The following is a 24,192-nucleotide window of genomic DNA, read 5'->3' as shown; positions in this document are numbered from 1 at the left end:
GAGCATGGGGTAGGGACATGGGTGTGTTTATATATATATATATATATATATATAACTGACTATATAGTGTAATAGTAACATCAACTTATTAAGCTTTTTTAATTAGTTTGAGCTGGTCATAAGAACTTGCTATTTCTTGCAATGCAGTTGGTGGTGGTTGTGGGTGTTTTAAGCAGCAACCAACCGCTTTGGATGCAATGCGTACTATACAAACAAATTTGTTTTTGGTTCCGGGGGGTGGAAATTGGGTTTATGCGTTTTTTGTGTGAATAAATTTGAGCTTTTGAGGCTCGAGGCTTTTACAATTGCGTGCCTATATATGCCTTTTAGCTTCCAAAAAAAAAAAAAAAAAGCCACGACGACGACGACAACCAATTCAACAAGAAATGGTCGCACAATTTTTTTTTTTTTTATGATTTCACGGCATCAAAATGTAGGAGCAGCACCATATTTATTATAGTAGCAGTTTGAGAAAAAAAAATTAATAACAATAATAATATAGAAATAAATAGTGTTAAAAAGATAAAAAGAGGAGGAGAAAAGTTTTTTTATTTTTTTATTTTTTTATTTTTCAAAAGTTGTTTTTTTTTTTTTTTTAAAAAAAAAATTTATTTATTTATTGTTGCTTTTCTTTTCTTTGCTTTGTTTTGTTTTTTAACTTGTTTGATTGAATGTTGATGGTAATTCCAGTGGAATGTATTTACGCTTTGGTTCTATAGTGTTTAGCAATCATTGCAACATTTAGTCAAGGATCATCCATGTTTCTCGAGTTTGAAAATTGCAAGATTTCAAAATCAAAAGACTAGTAGACAGTACTATTTAAAAAAAAAATAAAATAAAATAAAATAAAATAAACGAAACAGTAATGTATTGATTTTTTTTTTCTTTTTTTTTTTTTTGACGACCATTGAAAAAGAGGTTACGGGTTCTATTAAAATACGAGCGACCGTTTGTTGGTTTTTTTTATTTTCTTTTTTTTCTTCTTTTATTTTTCTTTTTTTTTTAAAAAATGTTGATGTTAGCATTCAATTATTATTATTATTTTCATTATTTTGATTAATTGATTAATTGATTAATTGATTGATTTTGATTTTATAAATACTTCATTATTATTATTATTATATATATTAACAATATTATGAAACGAGCCGCTGTTAATTATTAGACAAGGGTCTCGCCTGGAAAATGAAAGAAAGCTTTTGACTGTAAGTATATGTTTCTCAAACAATCGTCAAAGGGAAACAGGGCGCACACCGAGACTTGTCATTAAACCTGAACAATTGATTTTGAAAAGAAAGCGAGAAAAAATAAAAAAAATAAAATATAAAGAATAAAAATTAGAACAAAGTGAATGATTTCATTTAAATGTCTATATATATATATATATATATATATATATGTTGTTATTACTTGTGTGTCATTACTAGGCGAGCTAACAACAATTAAAAAGGAAAATACAGATACTAGGAAAGATTAAAATCCTACCAATATATCTCTCTTGTAAGCGGTAGTGGAGCCTCTGTCTATCCTATGTAAATATTTTGTCAAAATATATGTGGGAATGAGAAAAAAAAAATTTTTTTGGATGAAAAGAGATTTGGATTCTGGTTACTCATATTTGTTATATACAACCTGATATGCCCTGCTCAGCCATATGATATATCAACTTTATTTTGTGATTTCATTTCTTGAACCAGAAACAACTTTTTATACTTTTTTTGGTTTTTTTTTAAAAAACCTGTCTGTTTCTAAAACAAGATTTGGTCGTCATCATTTGGAGGTAGAGGGATGAAAAGGATGGGATGAACTATATATGCTTAAGCTTAATATTGAACCCAAAAAATGATCGAAACTCAAAATAAAATAAAAAGATAAAAGGGGATTCTGATGAAGAGCTTTTTTTTCATTTCAATTTTCGATTCTGAAAAGAATTGTGGAATAACTTTTTATATGTAAATACTTACTTTTTTTTGGATATTCTCTCTTAAGCAAGGTCAAGGCACCACACGTCAATTTAAATAAGTGTGTATATATCAAAATCTTGTATCGTTTGCCTTCCTAGTATTGATGTATGTCTGTGGTACCATTGTCTTTGCTTCTTTTTTTTTTTCTCATTTCCAACTTCAACCTAAAAAAAAAAAAATAAAAACTGCTGTTTTTTGTTTCTTTTTTTTATTAATAAAAAAGTCTTGGTTTTGATTTCTCAAGTTATTATAAGATATTAAATACATTTTTATTTAATGATAAGTTAACTATATTTTTTATATTTATATGTTTTTTTTTATATTATCAAATTAATTTAATATTATCTTTCCTTAACTTTCAGATCATACATCTAAAAATTAGAATAACTTTAACTGTAAATATATATAACCTCAGTAATTAGATATAAACAAACTCACTCTGGTGCCTGATTGTCCCCATACTTACCAGAATTAACTGATTTCTTTTCTTTTCTTTTCTTTTCTTTTTGTCACAAATTAATATGTAAATTAAATATGGTATAGTTGAATAAACTTATTCAAAATGTATTTCTTTGCAAAAAAATAAAATGAAATGAAATAATACTTCAACATTGACCAGTTTCTGTCTGTGGCTAAACATCATTTAGTACCATTAAAGCATTTAACTAACTATGTTTAGAATAATAGTCGTTTTTTTTTTATTTTATTTTAAAAATAATGGAAACATTATTCTAATTTTTATAAAGCTCTAATATATTTTAATAACCTATATCTAAATATTCCTGGGTTTTTTATTTATTTATTTATTTTTTTTTTTTCAATTGTTGTTTAGTTCATTGATTAATTTCATAAGTGTATATGAAAAGCCTGTCAAGTCGGGTATTCTATCTTACGTTATTAATTCTGAAACTTTGAATCATGGAGACTTTTATGATTCAGTCATTAATACTTGACTATATACCTAGTATAGACTATTCCGACATTTTGGAACACCAAACACATATATAGTCGGTTATTTTATATATATATATATATATATATAAATTTAATAAAAGGACAACCATCAATATATATTCATACATTAATCAATGGGGTTAATAAATAGAAAATGAATGGGCCACGTTTTTGTTTTCCTTTTTTTTTTTTTTTTTTTGATATTACAATATATATATAGTTAGTTTTAAGGAATATAAATATTTTCAAACATTATTTCTATTCAACAAGCCGCTTTAGGCAGTAGTAGTAACAATACACATAAATATATATATTTGGCCATATTGAGATCGCTTTAAAATGTTAGAAAATTAAAAAAAAATAAATAAATAACTTGTTATTGTAACAGTAGTTCAATTTAATCTTTTGTGGCCATTACAATCAACATCAAAACTTTCATGACCATCTGAGCTTTAATATTTTAATATTTTAATATTTTAATGCTTTTTTTTGCTTTTCTTTGTTTTTATTTTTTTGCTTTTGTTTTTGCTTTTGCTTTTGCTTTTCTTTGCTTCGTTTTTCTTTTCTTTTCTTTTGCTTATTTTAAAATATCAAAGTCATGATTTTATATATACAGTTTTTGGCTTTTGGTTACTGCTCTTTGTTGACTCTAATCTTGTCCAAACGAGTTGCTATATTACGATCATATATTGTTATACTATGTTTATAACTGCTGCATTATATATATTTTCAAATAGATATTATTTGGAGAGCTTCATTCCATCATTATTTTATTTCTTTTTTTTTTTTTTGTGTCTTCATTTCAAATATTTTCATATTTTTTTTTTCTTTTTGTTTCTTTTTTTTCATCATCAAAACAATTTTAACGTATACTACTAATAATGTATAGAAAAAAAAAATGTAGAAAGATGGGCGCGTAGACAAAAGTAATGAAAGAAGTAAGGGAAAAAAAAAATTTATTTATTTTGTTTTTTTTAATCAAAATAGATTTTGTTAATCGGTGATTCTCTAATGACCATCTTGACTGTTTGTAGTAAAATAATAGCGGTAATCCACGATTTTTTTTTTTTTTTTTCAAAACTTTCTTTTTTTTTTTAATTTTTCTTTATGCTGTTTAAATTTTTATATAAGTTTGCTTTCCGAATCACCGGTATCTACAAATTGTATGTACATGATTATGATCTGAGGCCAGTAACATATTGAAACTATCCAAAAATTTATAATAAAGTAATGAGGTTACATCATGATGTAATCATAGAAACCACACACGGAACATATACATGCTTAACATATCCACTCCGGGCCTTATTTTCCTTAATATTCTTAGAATGAGCATTTTTTTTTTATAAAAAATAAAATAAAAGAAAAGAAAAAAGAAAAAAGAAAAAAGAAAAAAGAAAAAAAAAAGTTGAATTCAAATATTTATATAATTCAGCAAATGAAGAAATAAAGAAATAAAGAGCAAAAGAAAAAAAAAATTTAAATTTTGTAGATTACACAAAAAAAATTGAAATTCTCAGTTTATTTTCGTTTTATTCGATGTATCCACCATTATTTATTATCATTAATTAGTTTTACCCGCTTTTTAATAATAATAATAATAATTATCAAGATATAATGAAATATTAACATCTTACAAAATTAATTGATATATTGAATGAGGATAATCGATATGCTTAGATAAACAAATAAATACGGAAAAAAAAACTTTTTTTATTAGTCAATATTCAATAGTTGTATGCCTCTAAATATATATATTTCAATCTAATCAAATAATAATAACAATAATCTAATTAATTAATCATTTGGAGAGCAGCAGGGGTGTGTGTGAGGTTTCGCTATCTAAATTAATGAATAGCTAAGCCTTAATATGGAAATAAATGACAGGGATCTGTTTTATATTTATCTTTGGGGCTTTTTATTTTTCATCACCTAATGAATTGATTTAATTTAATTGTTTTTTTTTTTTTTGTTTCTCATGTGATATCTCAAGAGTTAATGATTTTATATATTTTAATAATAATAATAATAATAATAATATTCTTCACCAACAGAAAATTATAGATTACAAATTTTTTTATCTTTTATTTTTTATCTTTCATCTTTCATATTTCATTCTATTTTTCTTTCTAAATATAATGCATTGGCTTTGGTTAATTGAAAAAAGTCCATGTATTGATATTATTATTTATGATGTTTTAAACAATTAGATACCATAAGCCAACTGTAATTTTTTTTTTTTTTTTTTTTTTTTCACTGTTCAAACATTTGTGTGCAGGTTACGTGTTTCTCATTGGTACAAAATATTAAATTATACTTTACTTTTATACCTTAAATTTTATTTTTATTTTTTTTTTTCTTTTAAAATGGGGCTTATCATATGATCTCAACGATATATTTATATAAATTTTTCATATCATTCAGTTAGCCAGAAACCTTCTTTTTTTTCTACATTGCACTGAAAACTCTTGAAAAAAAAAAAAAATTTTTTTTTTTTTTTGCGCTTTTAAAATTTTTTTAGTTATAAAATTTTTTTTTTTTTTTTTAGCTATCTTATATTGTGTTTGTTGATTTTAGTAAAGAGATAAAAAAAAAAAAAAAAAAAAAAATTGGACAATACGATTTGTGTGATGTGAATTAACGTAGTACATGTACTTGATCTAAGTGCATTCTCTCCCCCCCTAATAAAAAAGAAAAGTATCACTTACATAATACTGTGCTATTATGATTACAAAAGAAATTTAGAATTCTTCATGGAGAGCAATAATAATATTATTTTAATAATAATAATTAAATTTTTTTTTGTTTTTCCCGCTCTCTTGTTTCTCTCCCTAAATCATGGAGATAAAGACAACTATCTTGAGTATCTCGAGTAATAACGAAAAACAAAATAAAACACACATGCAAGAACAAATACACGCGTTAAAATAGAAAGGGAGGAAAAAAAGAAAGACAAAGGGGGAATTTGCAAGCTGGCTTATTCACAATATCGCAACACACTTCTCACAGTTCAATATATTTAAAAAAAGAAAAAAAAATATCAACTGAATTACTGAAAAAAAAAAATCTCCTCACATACAGTTAAATCCCTCTTGCACCATCATTAAAGGAATGGACAAGGGTCTTGTATATAGATTCACAAAATATTTCAATTAGTAAGTGCACTGTTATTATATATCAGTGACAGTTTTGGTTATCTAGGAAATTTCAAAATTTTTATTTTATTTAATTTAATTTTATTTAATTTAAAAAAATTTTTTTTTTTTTTCATGAATGGATGAATGAATGAAATTTATTAAAGAGGCACATTTGTTGAAAAAAGAAGTCCTCATTTCCATCCGTTAATTTTACTAGTAAATAATAATAATATTAAAAATATGATTTCTTCCTTTAAAAAGGTATTACACTGTATCGTAGTACTATATTACATAAAGCCTTTGATATGGTGAACCATTTAAAAAAAAAAAAAAACAGGTGTGTTTTGTTGTTCTTTCTTTATATTATTAACCATAAACTATTCATTTCAATTTAAAAAAAAAAAAAAAATTTTTTTTAATTATGCAGAAACATAATGAGGCAAGCCAGGGTCTTTTCTAGACGCACTGAAAAAAAAAAATAATTTTTTTTTATATATTTTTCTCTAAATAGCTATTTAACATACCCCAGTCGATCCACCAATGTTTCCTAATAATTGAGCGAAAAATTTCCACAATCGCATATATATTTGAGCTAATAAACCTTTGAAACAAAGCAAAATATATTTAAAATTTTTTTTTTCTTTTTTTTCCTTAAAACAAAATCTCATTGATTATTTAACTTCGTATTTCACTTAAACTTGTAAAATAAAATAAAGAGAAAAAAAAAAAAAAAAAAAAAAAAACCATTTTATTTTCCGTTTGGCACTTGGCATCCTCAAAAGCGTTGGTCCATTTCTAGATTAGCAACTTCATATCGTTTTATATTATTTTTATATTTTTTTTAGTTGAAACTCAATTCTTTCCCAGCAACATTAAAAAAAAAAAAAAAAAAACTTTTTTTCTTTCTAACTAATTTACTAACTATCAAAACTAACTAACAAAATACAAAACATGACCTTGCCAATTCAAGCTTCAAGCGCCACTCCCAACATCACTTGCTGCTCCTAATCTAGCCTGCACCATAGAAACAAGCCCTAACAATCCTCGCAAGCATTTCCCAGATGGGTCCCAAACGTCTTCGGACCGAATCGTCACTACAGCCAGTCGACGACGTTTGCAAACTGCCGCCTGAGCATTCTCGTCGTTATCTTCAAAAACTGTCGCAGTCACTTCTACACGTGCATCTCCACCATCATTTGCAACAAACACCCGCTCCTGTAAAACAGCATACAACCCGGCTCGCGCAAGTAACCCTAAAATTGCTCGAGCCCGTGCCCACCTTAAGCACACCTGCCCAAGTTTCTCCTCCAATGACTTAGCAGTGTTCTCATCCTTCTCCGCGGGTAAATCGCCGTACGGTTTCCCACCGCTATGGTCATCAATCAATATTCCTTCTTCCACCAAAAATAGCCGATTGGCCAAAAACTTTGCAACAACTGTTTTTCTGCTGCTGCTACTGCTGCTGTTATTTTTGCCGCCGCTACCATTCCACTCACTAACGTCTTGTGGATCAATGCGCAGCACTCGAGACACACCATCACCATCAATCGTAACTAGCAACCCGCCCTCAAGTTCTACCCGCAAACATGAACCGCTTTCTCCAACAACAAAAACATCTCCATCAACATACCGCACTCCTGAAACAACACTAAGACCTTGGTGTTTTCCAATAACTGACCGCAGCTCGTGCACTCGATCCTGCCGCGCTTGCCGCACTTCCAACGATGTTTTTGAAACTCGTGTAGCCAAACTATCCCGCTCTGCTCGCAACGTCTCTGCCCGCTCGTCCTGGGCTGCCAGCTCACCCAACACTTTGCGAACCCGTTCCTCAATCATAAGAACTTGTTTGCGTGCCCGCTCATGTCTCAAACGCACTCGAGCAAGCTCCTCAGCACTGTGCTCCTGCTTTTGTTTCTCTAACAAAGTAGCCTGGCGTGCTTTGAGCTGCTGTAATCTCTCTGCTGTTTTTTTGTGTAATTCACTCACTTCATTATGCGTCTGAGCAAGTTTCTGGGTCCCGCCCACGTTTTCGACCCTAGACTCAAGCAATTTGCGGTCGTTGACCAAGGCTTGTTTGTTCTTCTCCAAGCTATCCACTAGCCCGCCCATCAAATCTAGTCTCCACTTGTACCACCGTCCTTTAGAACGTGTTCGCATGTAGTTTTTGGCCATCATTAACTTGGCTTCAATTGCTGCTTGGTCCACTGCAGTTCCTCGCGTGTAATACTCAACAACTCGAGGCCCCCCTGGTACTGCTGCCATATCTTGTTCCACCTCAGCAATAATATTTTGGATTGACTTGATGTCCTTGCGCATCTCGCGAAACCCAAACTTGAACATTTCCCACTGTGGAATCCGCTGTTTCTCCACAGCATATTCAGCAAGCCCAGGATCTCCACCTTCATCACCACTTTTTTTCATCATTTGTTCATGTAGTCTTAAAAGTCTCTGGGCCTTGGCTGCTGTAGAATATGGTTTATCTAGACTCTGTACAAGAAGCTTGTCCATAAACTCAATGTTGATCTGCCTCAAAAATTCTTTAAGTCCTGTCCATAAAGACTCTCCAGAAGAACTTTCCTGTTTCTCAGGCTCCTTTCCAACTTCCTGCTCTTTTTCTCCTTCTCTAAACTTTAATAACTTAGAGAACCCAAGCTGCGTCTCCTCAAATCTATAAACGGCCTCAAGTTCTGGTACATTCTTGCCTATAGGCCCGCGAGCACCAGAAAGCAAAGGAGGAGGCCCAAAACTCCCCCCTGATTTTCTTGGACTAATCTGTGCAATCTTCTCCGCAAGAATTTTAGCCTTGGACGGTGTCAACACTGGTGCAACCCCAAATACATCTCTGTTGCTACTGCTTTTACCACTCTTGTCTCCTGAACTCGGCGTTGTTTCCACCGTGCTTGCATGTTGCGGCTGCTTTCTTGGAGGCGTCCGCGTCACGGGGCCATTCAAACTAGCTAAACCTACCCCTGAAGATGCAGGAAGAGTTTGTCGTCGTTTGGGTCCTCGTTGATCCCCATTATCAAACGATTGCCGTCGTCGACGTTTCCGAGAAATGGGAGATGCAGATCGTCCTTTACTAGGTGTAATATCTCTGGGATGTCCACCCACCTTATTTGCGTGGGAAGTTGCATGTCGTGGAGTCCTTGGGGTCCCCTGTTCTTGCACTGCATTTGTTGTTTGTTTTTCAGGCGTCGTCGACACTTTGGTTTCTCTTGTACTATCCTTGACCGAAAGCCGACGTCCAAACAATCCTGTAGGTTTAATAGGGACTTCCGTAAAGTCCATGTCCATAGATCCATCATCAGTTGTCATGCTTGCTGTTGCTGCCACAGACGGAAGTTTCTTTTTCGGTACACTAGTCAAATCCATAGACTCATTGTCTTTACTCAAAAGGTTAACCACTTCTTTGTTTCTCTTGGGAACGTTGGTAAAATCCATTTCATCCTCGCTCTCATCACTCTTTTTTGGGCCATCCGATTTATGCGGAACGTTGGTTAACTCCATTTCATCATCATCACTTGGTTTTGGGAGGGTTCCCGGAATGTTTGTGTATTCCATGCTCATGTCCTCATCTTCAGTTACTTTTTCGTTTGACTTGCGAATCTCAGTCAATTCCATTTCTTCGTCCTTGTCTTTATCCTTGGGTTTGCTTGGAACATTTGTGAAATCCATCTCATCGTCATCTTTGTTAGGCACATTGATACTATTTGAAAGCAGATCAGATTTTTGAAAATCATTTGCGGAATCCATATTGTTTTCCGGTTTATTTGTGTTAACAGACTTGGATTTCTTCAAACTGGCTTCCTTGTCTGAATTTTTTTTAGGAATTTCTGTTAGATCCATGTCTTCATCTCTTGGTTTCGACACTCCAGTAAGATCCATATCTTCGTCGTTTGAAGGTTTCGATAGGCCTGTAATGTTTGTACTACTTTCTGGCGTTTTGGAAATACCAGCGAGATACATATTCTCTTTAGTTGTTTTTCTTGGAACACCAGTTAGATCCATATCATCATCTGTTGATTTTTTTGCAACACCAGTAAGATCCATGTCTTCGTCAGTTGATTTACTTGCAACACCAGTAAGGTCCATATCTTCATCTGTAGATTTTCTTGCAATACCGGTAATATCCATGTCATCTTCCTTATTCTCCAAATCATTCTTTTTACTAGTCTCGGAGTCTTTGTCAACCTTTTCAATGATACTTGCACGTTTGCTAGAAAACGGACCAAACATCTCAGCCAAAGACTTGCGCCGAGTCGCCTGGTTGTGGTTCATCTTGGTGACATTGGCGAATAGCATATCAATTGCCGATTTCCCATCCTTGATAGACACTTCCTTAACTACAGATGTAAATTTAGCCGTAGTGATCTCGACCTCTGGAGTTTGTCGCTTTTCCGCCATGAAAAATTGTGAGCTACTACTATCTCCGAGTTTCATTGGCGTCGATGATGTAGAAGTTTGTAAAACTTTTTCTTTGATAGTTCCAAACATTTGCGTCATGTCCATATCGTCTTCTTCTTCTTCTGCTGGAGAAATCTTCGGTTCTGGAAGTTGTGGAATTAGCGAAACTGGCGGCTTTTTAGGTCTCTCACCGGGACTACTTTGTTGTCGCCGAGCAATCACTTGGTCGAGTTGTTGTGAAAACTTCTTCATGGGCGATGCGTAGCTGTATGCCTTAGTTGCTTTGGGTAAGTCATCTTTTAAAACATTACTAGGTTTTTCTGGACTAGTTGATTCTGTAGCAGATTCTGTAGAGGGTTCTGATGGCACTATTAGCGGGTCTTTTGCTTTTGCTTTTGCTTTTGGCGGGCTTGAGGGTTTGTCACCTTCTTGTGCTGCAACTTGCTGCCGCGCGGCTTCAAAAATCTCTGCTGTATCTGTTTCTTCCATTGCCATGCCGCTTTCATCCTGTGGTGTCTCTGTACTTTCTTTTGGCGGATTCTGGACGGGCTCTACCACTTGTGGTTTCTCATTATCTGCGTTTTCAGAATTCAGCGAAAAGATTGATGCAAGTTGTTCGCGCTCGGTTTCTGCTTCTTTCTCGCGCTCGCTGTCACTGCTACTTGATGAGACAGAATTTATCTTGAACAGAGGTCCTAACTGGTTCTGCTGCAACCCGTCGGTCGGGAATGTACTGAATATGATTGAGTTAAAAAATAATTCAATCGGGGTTTACAAAAAAAAAAAAAACAATTAAACATACTGTAAAGTGGCTTCGGGCGCAAAACTGACTCGTCGCTTGTCTGTCTTTTTGAGACCGGGTTTGTTTTCATCTCTGACTGAAACTTGAATCACACCTGTCACGGTGTAATTGTCCTCGGTTGTGGACTTCAATATGCTACGCGAGGGGACCTAGAAAGAGAAACTGTTAGTCAACTGAAACCTGAAAAGAACATCATGCAAAAGGGATACATACGAGTGACGCCCGAGCTCGTCTGGGCTTTTTGACGGCAAGACTGTCTTGGTCTGAAGCACTCGGAAAAAACGATAGTGTCTTACGCCGCTGTACAGGCACGGGCTTCGGTTCTTGTTCTAGTGATTTCAGGAATCGCTCGGAAGGCTTTTCGGTCATGATGATTCTTGATGTTGATTTTGAAAGAAAGAAAAAGGGTGTTGTGGTTGTTTTGTTTATTGTTTATTTTCTATACGGCTGAATTACACGTGACTGATTTATAAATTTTTTTTTTTTTTTTTTCAGCCCTCAAAAAAATAAAATCCAATCTCCCCCAGACTAACACTATGGAGCTCAAAGTATGCAAACCTATCAATCAAGTCTACTATGTTCATCAACCACTAACTCTTTTCTTCTTCTTTTTCTTCAGTCTCGCTTTCATTATGGTCCGGTTATATCTGTGGCTTTCAATACAGAATTTCTTTTAGTGGGTCAGGGTCCACTTCTCAAAGTGTACCGGTTTGCTACTGGTGAGCTGATTGACACCCGGCAAGTATTTCGACGAAACAAAATTCACGGATTTTCCATAGGTAAGGATGTCTAATTAATGAAACTCACTTCAATCATGTCTAACAACTGTTTTTTTTATTATGGTTATTATTAGTTGATGACCTTGTTTTAATTTGGGGTGGCCGATCGTTAATAGTTGTTGGCATTAATGATGGGCAAATCAATGCATTTCAACCCGAGCGGTTTCACAATGATTGGATTGTCTACGGACATTTAAGCAAAGAAAAGTTATATTTTCTTATTTTAACTGCACACAACACCGTTTTCAAAGTTTCAGCAGACCCATCAGCAAAGATTTTGAACATTTACGAAAATCCCGAGGAAAATAGTATTCTATACTCTGGCTCCATCAATGTCGGGAGCAATGATGAGCGAGTTTTGGTAGCTGCTGGAACTGTACTTAATGGTGTTATTGTGTGGGATTTGGAGACAGGTAAGACCTTGCATAACTTGACGGCACATGAAGGTTCCATTTTTGGCGTCCGTTTTTCTCCAGATAATAAGTACCTGTTAAGCTGCTCCGATGACAGATGCATCATACTTTGGGACCTTGAAACCAGTCTCCAGGTGGCAGCAGGGTGGGGCCATCTGGCTCGCATTTGGGATATCAAGTTTTACAGATACCAATCTAGCAACCAACTGACAGTTGTCAGTGCCTCGGAAGACTGCACCGCGCGTGTATGGACGCTGCAGGGCGACAAGTTAGTAACTGCACGTGTGATGGAAGGTCATTTAGGCCGTAATACATGGTGCTGTGCGCTTGACGATGTACGGGGGGTTTTAGCAACAAGTGGGTCTGACGGGCGTGTTAGATTGTGGGACCTAGACGAGCCTCAAGACATTGATCAAAACCGAAGATTACTCTCAGTTCCAGGCCAAGGAAAAGAGGTATTTAAAAGTTTTAAAATCTTGGGTGAGACTATTGTTTTGACCACGTCTGCGGGGAATGTTTATTCGTTTACAGGAGACAAGTACAAGCGAATTGCAGATGCAGTGTCGAATGATTCATACCTTATTGTCAAAGGCTGGGCCAGCGCACAGGCAGCAGTTGTTGCGTACCGGGATGGATCTTGTTTAATTATTTCTTCGGAAAAGACAATTAAGATGGAAAACCCATTGAAGGCCAAGCTGACTGATATTCATACTTGGGAGTTTGGTGACAAGTACTACCTTTTGGCACAGTCTCAAAATCCTAAGGATCCTTTTGTGGTAACGATTTTTGACAAGTTTTTGGAATTGGAGTCACAGATTGGGCTTACCCCTGCACAAACATTCTTGCCAATTTCTTTGGAAATGGTGAGCAGCACCAGTCTTTTTTTGGGGTCTCGACATGGTGCGGTAGCTTACTACGACTTTGCAAAATCTATCGAACCGCAAGGGTGCTGGCGACAAGTTTTTTCATCAGACGGCATCACATCGCTGAAATTCGATGAGACTACTAGCACACTGCACATGACCTCTCGCGGGGGCTTTTTCGGTGCTGCGCAAATTGAATTTTCACCTCTGGAGTTTAACCTTGTGAGTTCCAACAAGCTGCAGAGAGGGAGTATTGAGGGTCAGCACCGGACGCCAGACAGGACAGTGTTTTGGGGGTTCCGAAACGATTTATTTTTTGTCTGGAACGAGACTGAGCAATATGAGATTATGAATGAGAAGTGTGGTGGTCCACATCGGAATTGGGATTTCGACATGAACACAAGAACAGTATTTGCATACTCCAAAACGTCCCAGGTGATGGTTATGCAAAGTCCGCGGGAATTTAAATTTGGCAAGACGTTGTTACAAGACGGAACACATGGTCGCGAGATCCGTGCAATTGCATTTTGGCCTGGAGAAGGGCTTGGGGATCATACAAAGGTGGTTGCAACGGCGTCAGAGGATACGTGCATTCATGTTTCAGTGTTAGATACATTAACAGGAGCTTTGAGTCCTCGGTGTGTGCTGCCGAAGCACGTTTCAGGGATTCAAGCGTTAAAATGGTCGCGTGACGGAGAATATCTATACTCGAGTGGTGGTCGTGAGGAGTTTTTCATTTGGCGTGTGAGAGTTATTCCTCGGTTGGATGAGCTTCCTGACGTGTATGCGACACCTGTTGCCATTGTTCCACCAAGTACTGACGTTGCAGACCTGCGTATTATGGATTTTGCCGTTGTGCGAATTAAGGGGACCAACAAGGATGTTATTGTTGCTGCGTATTCTGATTCTGCGCTGCGTGTGTTTGTATATGACGGAGCAGAAGAAAGTTTCAAGCTTGTTGGCCAGGGACGATACCGGACATGCTGTTTGTTGAATTGTAACCTTATTGTGGATGCATATACGTCATCTGCTATGCTTATAATTAGCTCGACAGATGGCCATGTTGTTGGTTGGAATTTGACTTTTGCCCTTCAAAGTCACTGCGGAATTGTAGTTAAAGATGGCGAGCTTGTTGAACAAGAGGGAAATCCTAATGATAAACGAGCAGAGTTTGAGTTGGGGCCATGGGATTTCCGGCTACAGATCCACCAATCAAGTGTTAAGGATTCTATTTTAATTTCGCGTGGAGCTGGACTTTATCATCACATTGGCGGCGGTGACGACAATGCACTAAGTTTGAGCACGATTCAAATTGAAGGCAGTGATGGCAGTGTTTCAGCGGATAAGCTTGATTGCGTTGAGTCTGCACATGCGTCTACAGTTACAGGATTGGCCAGGACGATAACTGTTGCTGACGGGGCGTGTAGTGAGACCACCACGTTTGTTTCAGTGGGCGTGGACCAAAACGTGCGGAGTTGGCGGGTTGGCGATGGAGAGAAGCTGGAGATGGAGAAGAGCGTTTACACTACAGTTGCAGATACCGGGTGTGTTGCAAGTACTTGTGGGCAGGGCTCGGCTGATGAGAAAGAAGGGAACATTGTTCTTCTTGGTGGTCTTGGCCTTTCGTATTGGAGTTGTTGCAACTAGCCTATATTTCAACGTATATTGATAGACTTTTTTTGTAGGTGCTTTTTATTTAATTTATAAATAAAATAATATCAATACCAACTTGAATTAGAGTTGTAGATCTTCTTTAGAGTTCTGAGGAAATACGTTTTGAGTAGATTTGGATTGTAGATTTGCTGTTTTAAGTCAAGTATTTGGCATTTTTTGTTAACAGGCAGGATTAAAATAGGAGCACCGATTAGCCAGCATCGCAACATCATCTGGGCTATTATATTTACTATACAATGTTAGTATATTTGAGCATGTCATAAATCGGATCCATTATTTTGCATAAATGATTATTATTCTCTGGACCCAAGGAGGGTGTTGCGCATATTTAGGACTATTGTTGTTACTTGTTGCTATGCTGTAATTGTCCATATATATATAGTAACCAAAAGAAGAGAACAAACGACGCAACAAGCCATAGACAACTTTAGCTTTCATCTTTTACATAAACACGCATTAATTAACCAGGATGACAGCTGTTTAAAAAAAAAAAAAAAAAAAAGGTGGTAGGCAAAGTGATTATTGACAAGAACTCAGGAAAGAAGTGGAGCAACAGGAATCAGTGACAGACGGGGTCCACCGTATTTTCTTTTAATCCGAGCAGAAAAGGTCTCAGGCTTGACCTAACCCTGGCGGAGACTTTGGTTTTATGCACGAGGGAGGTTGGGCTTGCGGCAACGTCTGTGCTTTTTATAATTTCTGGGCGGGGCGCTGGGCGGCACCCGAGATTAAAAAAAATAAGCTTGTATAGCATTTATTTTATTTTTTTTTTTTGGCGAGACAACCAAGAAAAGAGGGTACAAGAAAGAAAGGTGGGTGGATATATGTTGTTCAAAACTTAAGGATAATATATATGTAGAAATAGATATGAAACTATAATTTGCAATTTTTTTTTTGAAAAAAAAAGGGTTGAATAATTGAGGGTGAAAACTTTTGGAAATTTTATAGTTTTTTTTTTGTAAGTGTTAGGCAAAGTGGTGATAGTTGGAGCACTGGGAATGGAGGTTTGAGCCATTGTCCCCAAGTATCCAAATCTATTCAAGTTGAAATTTGAATTTGTATACAACTTCAATTTATGATTTTATTTATTTATTTATTTATATATATAATCAAGAATATCTTTTCATAGATATAGTAAAGTTAAGAGCTTGTTGCATGAATTTTATATTGGTATAACGATATATATTTCAATGTCCCATCTGTTTCTTTTCTTTTTTTTTTTAGTAAACTATGAGCGGTTGCACAGAAACATTTCCACACAGGGAACCCAACAGATGGGTAAAAGAAGAAAAGACCCAGAGTACTATGATTTTATTATATATACAAATTTTAAATTTCACTTGGATTAAAAAGTAGAAAATATCATGATATTTTCAAAATTAAATGATGATGAAAACATGATATTTTTTTCTTGATTATCTGCCACTTTATCAATTACGTCTTTACATGAAAAAAAAAAAAGAAAAAAAAAGTTTGAGGTGAATGATTGTGTCTATTCTTTTTGTGTGTGTGTGTATTTTTTTTAACCCTCTCTCTCTTTTTCTTTTTTCCATGTTTCAAAACCTTAGTATATTAGATAAAAGTTATTGGTTTTTTTTGGTGTTATTTTTTGCCAGCTCACAATTGTCTCAGTCACTTGAAAGTTTTTTTTTTATCTGAGCAATCATTTGGAGTGTTTGTTTTCAACTTTTGATCAAGTCAGTACACAGAGCTATCATCAAAATTAACTCAAAATATCATTCAATTTTTTTAATATTTAAAACAAAAAATGAGCTACAGTAAAAAATAAAAAAAAAACTACTTGTTAACCGAAATACTTTATTTAATATTCTATTGTCAATATTAACTGGAAATAACCGGATAACTTGAGAAGAAAGAGCCTTTTAAGAAAATGACATTTTAAATTGTAACAATCAATAATGCCTTATAATAATTATATAGCTGCTACAAGGAGCTGACTAACGATGCAATATAGTTATAACATAATAATATATGTTACACACCCAACATCCAATATTGGTTAATTGAGCTTACGAGTGTATACTGGTGCATACATACAAGTGAATACAAGCGTATACATGTTTAAATGAGTCCCACTCAGCTGGTGCAATCGGTGCCAACAGTATTATTGGAAACAAAAGACGGACGGAATTTTTATTTTTATTTTTATTTTTATTGATTCAAGACAAATCAATCAGTTAATCAATGAATAAAAGTGGCATTTATCAGCCTCAACATGTGAAAACAATAATGCACATGGATTTTGATGACTTGCAGCAAAGACCTGAAAACCAGTTCTTATCATGGTGATGGGGGAAAAAAATATCAATGATACCCAATCAACTTAAATATTTGAAATGAGCAAACTGTTTAACTAGAAAAAAAACAAAACTACAAGAAAAAAATTTGTCATGATACGGGCAAAGATTCAAAAAAAAAGAATAAAATAAATAAAAATGTTTGTAGGATAGGTGTTTTTTTTTGAATCATTTAAGTAATTATTTATTTTTAAATTTAAAATATTTTTTTAATTTTCAGATTAGTATTTGATATTGAATTCAAAATTTTTTAAAAAAAAAAAAAAAAAATTAAAAGCGTCAAAAAAAAAAAGTTCCCCAGATTATTTGATTTCAGGGCCAAAAAGGACTCAGCTTACAAGCCTTAAAATATGGGCATTGTAAGAAAAAAAAGCTTGGTTTTAATATTTTTGACATTTCAAATAAGAAAGAAGGCAAAAAAAAAAAACAAAGAGCTTTTCTCTATTATTTGAAATGCCACCAAAATAAAATAAAAATAAAATGAAAAAAACCCCTCACAATCATTTATGAATTTCTTTAAAAAAATGTGACACAAAGTTTTGCACTTTGATGAGTTACATCGATTCATCATCCCCCTTTTATTTATTTTTTTTTTTTTCAAATAAATAAAGGTGCTGAAAAAGCCCAGCTGCTAGATGTATACTAAAATGAAAATTACTACTATAGTCCTTTTACATTATCTTAATGACCTCTTTCTTTCTTTATTTTTTATTATATTTCTACTTCTCAAATACACCTTTTCTTCTATTTAATTATCGTTTAGATCACACTTGAATGTGCGTGCGATCATCGGAGATTTTTTTTTTTTCTTTCAAAAAGCACATGGTATTGGGTCGGCGATTTGTGTCCTATCAGAAAAAATTGTGGCAAGTCATATATATAGTTTTGTCTAAGAAAAATTGCCATATATGACAATATATATATATATAAATCAAATATAAAAATAAAGATATATATAAAAAAAAATGTCGGTTCCCAGACCGGATTTTTTTTTTACGGAAATTATTTACTTAAAAAAGAGAGGTTTTTTTTTTTTTTAGTTCTTTCAGATCACTGGCTGTTGTGTCGTCATGCCTGGTTTCTGTGTGTGGGAAAGTAAACTTGAGGTATTGATTTTCCGGTGTGTGTGCATGTGTACTATATTTATATATTTATATACTTAGTATAAATTTACCTTGTCCACCATAATGGTGGACAAGGTAAATTTGCTGACATACACACACACACACACATCCAGGTCTGACAAAAATTTTATATTTAAATTTTAAAATTTCCCTCATCATTTTAAGTTTTTTTTTTTTTTTTTTTTTTTTTTTCCCTTTCTCTTACACAACAAACCTCCAGTCCAAGGACTTTTTGACGACGATCCACTACCATCACATATGTTCTTTCGTCTGACTAACCCCCACTCTTCCCTACTCTTTTCTCAGTATTTTCACACTGCAGTCTCGCGCGCGAATCGCTTCACTGCTGCTGGCGCATAAACTCTCATTCTCCTCCTCCTTCACCTCTCTTTAAAAACATATTCATACTTTTCCAAATTTTTTTTTTTCCTATGAAGCTGCTTCGCAAAATCAAATCGCTTTTACTATCCCTTACTCCTTACTCCTCTGTCCCCTCTCAAATTGATGAGTATGTCTTTGACTCACCCATTGTCTTTGTCGATCCATCTAAGCCCCCAGAAGTTCGCGGCCTTTGGCGCGCTCACAATCCATTTTCTGGTGCTAAAGTTTCTGTCAAAGTAGTGCGCAAAAACAAAAAGGCTGGCCGTCGTCGTATGTTAGAGTTGCTTTGCCGGTTGAAGGATGAACGCACCGATCCTCATTTGCTTGGTTGTTACTATGCCGGAGGTTATGGTTCCGATTATGATTATAATGAAGAAGAAGAGGAAGAGGAAGAAAAGGATGGTGTTGATGTTGATGTTGATGTTGATGACGATGAAGATGACGATGAAAATGACGATGAAAATGATATTGACGTTGAAGTTGATGAAAACATGACTGTTCAAACAATTAACTATAATGTCAATCATAATGTCTGTGACAATGATGAATGTGATGAAGAATGTGATGAAGAATGTGACTGCAACGAATATGATGATGACGAACACGACGATGAAGAAGAAGAAGAAGAAGAAGAAGAACATGAGGTTGAAGATAACGATGACAATGAAGGTGAAAATTTATCTATCCATACTGATACCCCTCAGGAATCACTTCCTTCAGTTGCATTTGCTCGAAACGGAGTTCAACACTACAAAAAGCATATTTTGGATACTACCAACATTTCTTCATCTCCCAAGGTTTCATCTCATCGGTTTATTCGCAGACACCATCACCGAAGACATGGAAAACATGAACTAAATGGAAGAAAAAATAGCAGCAGCAGTAGCAATAGTAGCAGTAGAAGAAGAAGAAGTTTGTCAACCTCACCCTCCGAGTCATCTTTTCGTACATTGCGACAGATTACTGGTGGAGGACGATCCAGCATTTCTTCTTCAGCAGATACTTTGATGAGACGCTCTTCTTCCTTTTCACCCACAACAACAACATGTTCAACTGCAACAACGTGTGTTGCTGATACTTTTTTCTTGAGCCACGCACGTGCTGCGGAAGCGGCCGCGGCTGCTGTACCTCCGGCTTCGTGTTTTTCTCGCGGCCATAACCACCATTACTGTCAGATTAAAACGGAGGTGGAAATTCTCAAGGCTTTGAGGCATCCAAACATTGTTGCTTTGGACTGCGTGTTGGAAACTCGCAAAAAGTTTTTCCTTGTCACTGAGCAGCTCACAGGACAAGATTTGCATGACTTTTTGGTGTTTCGTAGCGGGCGTGTGACCACCAGTGAGGCAGTTTGGATCATGCGTGAGCTTGCTGCTGGGCTCAACTATTTGCACGACAAGAACATTGTGTATCGGGCGCTAAGTGCACAAAATATTCAGTTTTTAAAACGTCCTCCCTCACCACAGCAGCAGGGCATTACTAGATGTTCCTGGAACCTGGTTTTGACTAATTTCTGTCGCGCAGAAAAGCTCAGTTACTCACGGCAGTTGTTACAAACCACGGCAGGTTCTTTTGAGCCTTTTTGTTATACAGCTCCAGAAGCCTTGATGGTATGCGATGCGTGTGTGGCGCTTTATGCACTGCGGCGCGCCACTTGGGGAGGTCACCGAAACCAAAACCAAAACCCACCGGCATGCAACCATATCCATATCCATAGCCATGGTCACAGTCGCCCGCACCGACACCAACATCAACATCAACATCAACATCAACATCAACATCAACATCACCACCAGCATCCGGCTCTTTTGAAGCTTCACGGGAATGGAAAGGCTGCAGATGTATGGTCTCTTGGAGTTGTTTTATTTGCATTACTATGTAGGGGCGTACCGTCACGTTCAGAGACGTTTGGCGGGTTTTTGCAGGAGGTGTGTCGGCCAGACTTTGGATACTTTGATGCGCCGGAAGGCCAGGCTATTTGGCGTGGAGTTTCCCCAGAGGCGCGGAGCCTTGTGCGTCAGATGCTGGACATTGACGCATCTGCTCGGCCCTCTATTGGTGGTGTTTTGGCGCACGAGTGGTTACGGGATGCGGCCGAACAGTGTCCGAATGATTTGTAAGGCTAGACCATTAAGACTTGGTACTTAGAACATAAGACATGATGATTAGACAGACAGACTAGGGTTTTTTTTTAATGAATGTTGATGAAAATAAAAATAAAAAAAAAAGGTTTTAAAAGATCATGAAGAAAAAAAAAAGTAGAAAGGTTTAGGGTGTTTGTAAACAATTAAGTTACAATAAATGAGGTTTTTGCAACAAATCACATGAATAATTAAATAGTACAGTAATGAAAGTACATTTTGATGACGATTCTTTGGAGAAGTTGAGCTTTTGACGATTTTTAAAACAAAACTTTACCATTTGATTTATTTTATTTTATTTTTTTAAATAGTTTGAAAGAACCCTATTTATTTAAAATAAAATTTAACAAAAGAAATATATATATATATATTTTAGCATTGTTCCAAATGGCTTTGTTAAGATTCAAAATCAAAAACCCTCTTTTCTTCTTCCTACCCACTCCACCCCATGATTTTCTTCAAACTATCTCAACTAGTATATTAGCCTAAGGCTTTTTCATCCTTCACCCTCCCCCCTTCCTACAATGGCTGATTGTGACATAAGCTTTAGTATAATGATGACTCATCGCAGCCGCTTGGAAAGTCAGTGAGACACCACGACCTTTCAGCGCCTTCTTTTTTTTTTTTTTTTTTTTTTCCCTTTTATTAATAGCTGCCTGGCATACTTATTGTATTTTATTTATTTATTTTTTTTTTATCTTTACGTTTATAACACTGCCACCACTGCTCTTTTTTTATTTTTTTTTTTATCTTACAATAACCAATCTTCTGACAAACCAATTTATCATTATCTACTAGCAAATCAAGTATATATTTATATAATACCAACAAAAGAAATAACCAATCATTACTTTATTATGGCATTTGGAAGCAGCTTACTGAGCCGTGTCTCACAGCCGGCGAGTTACAAACTCAAGAGCGAGTACAAATTTGAACAAACACTTGGTGCAGGAACCTTTGGTGAAGTCAAAAAGGCTCTTCATATCCCCACAGGCGAGTATGTTGCCGTTAAGATCATTCTCAAAAAGGGTTTACAGGGAAATGACCAGATGGTCCAGGATGAACTGAAGATGTTACAAATGATGAACCACCCACACATTGTGCACTTTAAGGCATGGTTTGAAAGCCGCGAAAAGTATTACATTGTTACAGAACTTGCCACAGGTGGTGAACTGTTTGACAGAATTTGCGAGCTAGGCAAATTTACAGAGCGTGATGCAGTGGCCACCATGCGCCAGATTCTGGAGGCAATTGAGTACCTACACTTCCGTGACGTTGTGCACCGTGACTTGAAACCTGAGAACCTGCTGTATTTGACGCGAGACAAGAACTCGCCTCTTGTTTTAGCAGACTTTGGAATTGCCAAGAAGCTAGAGAGCCCCAATGAACAACTGACATCGCGAGCCGGGTCTTTTGGGTATGCTGCACCGGAGGTTCTTAAGTGCACTGGACACGGCAAGCCATGCGATATTTGGTCGCTTGGTGTTATTACGTATACAATTCTTTCTGGGTACTCGCCATTCCGGTCGGAAACCATTGAGGATTTCATTGATGAAGTGGATGACGCTCACTTTTTGGTATTTCATGAGCGTTACTGGAAGTGTATTTCAGACCAAGCAAAGGACTTTATTTCTAAAATGCTTAACACAAATCCGTCCAAGAGACCAACCATCCAAGAACTACGTCTCCACCCTTGGATTTCCGATTCAGCTGTTTCCAATGCTACCCACGATTTGCTGCCCAACATTCGTCCTGGGTTCAATGCGCGCCAGAAGCTGCGCAAGGGTATCGAGGCCATTCGCTTGCGCAACAAGCTTGCTGCAGTTGTTGATTCAGTAGACAGTGATGATGAGGATGATAGCGTTGAGGGTCATGGTAGCTCGTCTTTGTCGAAATCTAGTAGCAGGTCATCAGAAGCTTCTGTGGCCAGTGTATCTGCAGGTCTTGGAGGGGTGAGCTTGGGTCCAAAAATCACGTTGTCGTCAACTGTGACTAGCACAGGGTCTGGGTCATCCACAACGTCGAGTTCTGCTGGGTTGTCATCATTCCAGGCAATTGTGAGTGCTGCGATTCGCAGCAAGGACATTATTGAGGCGGATGATAAGGCTCGAGAGACTGAAGGGCAAAAATGAAAACAAAAAAAAAAAAAATAACAAAATAACAAAATAACAAAATAACAAAATAACAAAATAACAAAATAACAAAAAAATAAAATTGGAGGACGAGTATGAAGTATTGTGTCAAGAATGAATTATTTTGAATGAGCAAAAAAAGAAAAAAAAAATAAGAAAGAATTTGAAAAATTATATGTAATTTTTTTTTTGTATAACGTGAACATGTGTTTTTATGAGTTGAATGGTTAATGTATTTTTTTTAAATACACGATAGAAAAGAAAAAAAAAAAAAAACAGGTTGAGATAATTTAGCAAACGATGTAGCAAAAAAAAAAAAAAAAAAAAAAAAAAAAAGAATTAGCAATTAGCAATTAGCAATTGAGCCGCACAGGTTACTTTAAATTGCTCTCCAAGGTCGCTTGAATGAAAAAGAAGAAGAAGAAGAAGAAGAAGAAGAAGAAGAAGAAGAAAGGAAGATTAAGGTTGTATTGAATGAATACCATCCATCAAGGTGACTAGGAACTAGTCAAAAGGATCATTTTAGCAATAAAACGAGGCTTTTTTTTTTTTTTTTCCAGAGGTAGAAGAACTACATTACAATAAAAATGATGGGCCATGGAAACATGGAATTGTTATTAAAATTATTAAAATTGGTCCATAATGTTCTGAGTCATTATTATATATTTGTTTCAACTAATTAATTTTCTTTTATTATTTATTTTTTTTCTTTATATTTTTAGTAAAATAAAAAAAAAAAAAAGAAAAGAAAATCATTCTTTATGAAACTTATATATATATAAATATATAAATATAAACTGATATTGTTGATGACTTTCGTTATTGTTTCTTGCACGAGTCTATGTGGTTGGCTGGCCGAGGCTTTGCACTGCCTTTACAAGGGCTTTTTTATTTTATTTATTTTATTTATTTTAATTTTAATTTTAATTTTAATATATTTGCCATGGTAGTTACAATTGGTAATCACATGTGCAGAAGAAGAAGAAGACGATCATGATGATGAGCTAAATTCTTCAGCCGTATTTAGACACACGTGATTCATAATTGCTTTCAAAAAAAAAAAAAAAAAAAATAAATAAAAATCTCAGCCGTTTTTACATAACATTTTA

The 24,192-nt window shown here is 35.2% G+C and overlaps 4 protein-coding genes across 4 annotated transcripts; 3 read left to right on the top strand and 1 right to left on the bottom strand.

The window, feature by feature from the left end:
• Window positions 1-7,027: 7,027 nt before the first annotated feature.
• Window positions 7,028-11,630, bottom strand: SAPINGB_P003028 (uncharacterized protein; the record flags this gene model as incomplete). Its single annotated transcript, XM_031997746.1, has 3 exons — window positions 7,028-11,192; window positions 11,262-11,410; window positions 11,475-11,630. 3 exons carry the CDS (start codon window positions 11,628-11,630, stop codon window positions 7,028-7,030), a joined length of 4,470 nt encoding a protein of 1,489 aa, XP_031853637.1.
• Window positions 11,631-11,797: 167 nt separating this feature from the next.
• On the top strand, window positions 11,798-14,963 carry SAPINGB_P003027 (uncharacterized protein; the record flags this gene model as incomplete). Its single annotated transcript, XM_031997745.1, has 3 exons — window positions 11,798-11,809; window positions 11,881-12,040; window positions 12,115-14,963. The coding sequence occupies 3 exons, from the start codon at window positions 11,798-11,800 to the stop codon at window positions 14,961-14,963; spliced, it is 3,021 nt and encodes a 1,006-aa protein (XP_031853636.1).
• A 3,900-nt stretch (window positions 14,964-18,863) lies between these two features.
• SAPINGB_P003026 (uncharacterized protein) lies at window positions 18,864-20,930 on the top strand (the record flags this gene model as incomplete). The annotated part of the gene is made up of 1 exon (XM_031997744.1): window positions 18,864-20,930. The coding sequence occupies one exon, from the start codon at window positions 18,864-18,866 to the stop codon at window positions 20,928-20,930; it is 2,067 nt and encodes a 688-aa protein (XP_031853635.1).
• An 878-nt stretch (window positions 20,931-21,808) lies between these two features.
• SAPINGB_P003025 (uncharacterized protein) lies at window positions 21,809-23,083 on the top strand (the record flags this gene model as incomplete). The annotated part of the gene is made up of 1 exon (XM_031997743.1): window positions 21,809-23,083. One exon carries the CDS (start codon window positions 21,809-21,811, stop codon window positions 23,081-23,083), a length of 1,275 nt encoding a protein of 424 aa, XP_031853634.1.
• Between the last annotated feature and the right edge of the window lie 1,109 nt (window positions 23,084-24,192).

Source organism: Magnusiomyces paraingens (genome assembly GCF_902498895.1).
Source record: "Magnusiomyces paraingens strain CBS 517.90 genome assembly, contig: contig2, whole genome shotgun sequence".
NCBI lineage: Eukaryota > Fungi > Ascomycota > Dipodascomycetes > Dipodascales > Dipodascaceae > Magnusiomyces > Magnusiomyces paraingens.
The sequence above is the reverse complement of the archived record's forward strand: the minus strand, read 5'-3'. Positions and strand labels throughout refer to the sequence as shown.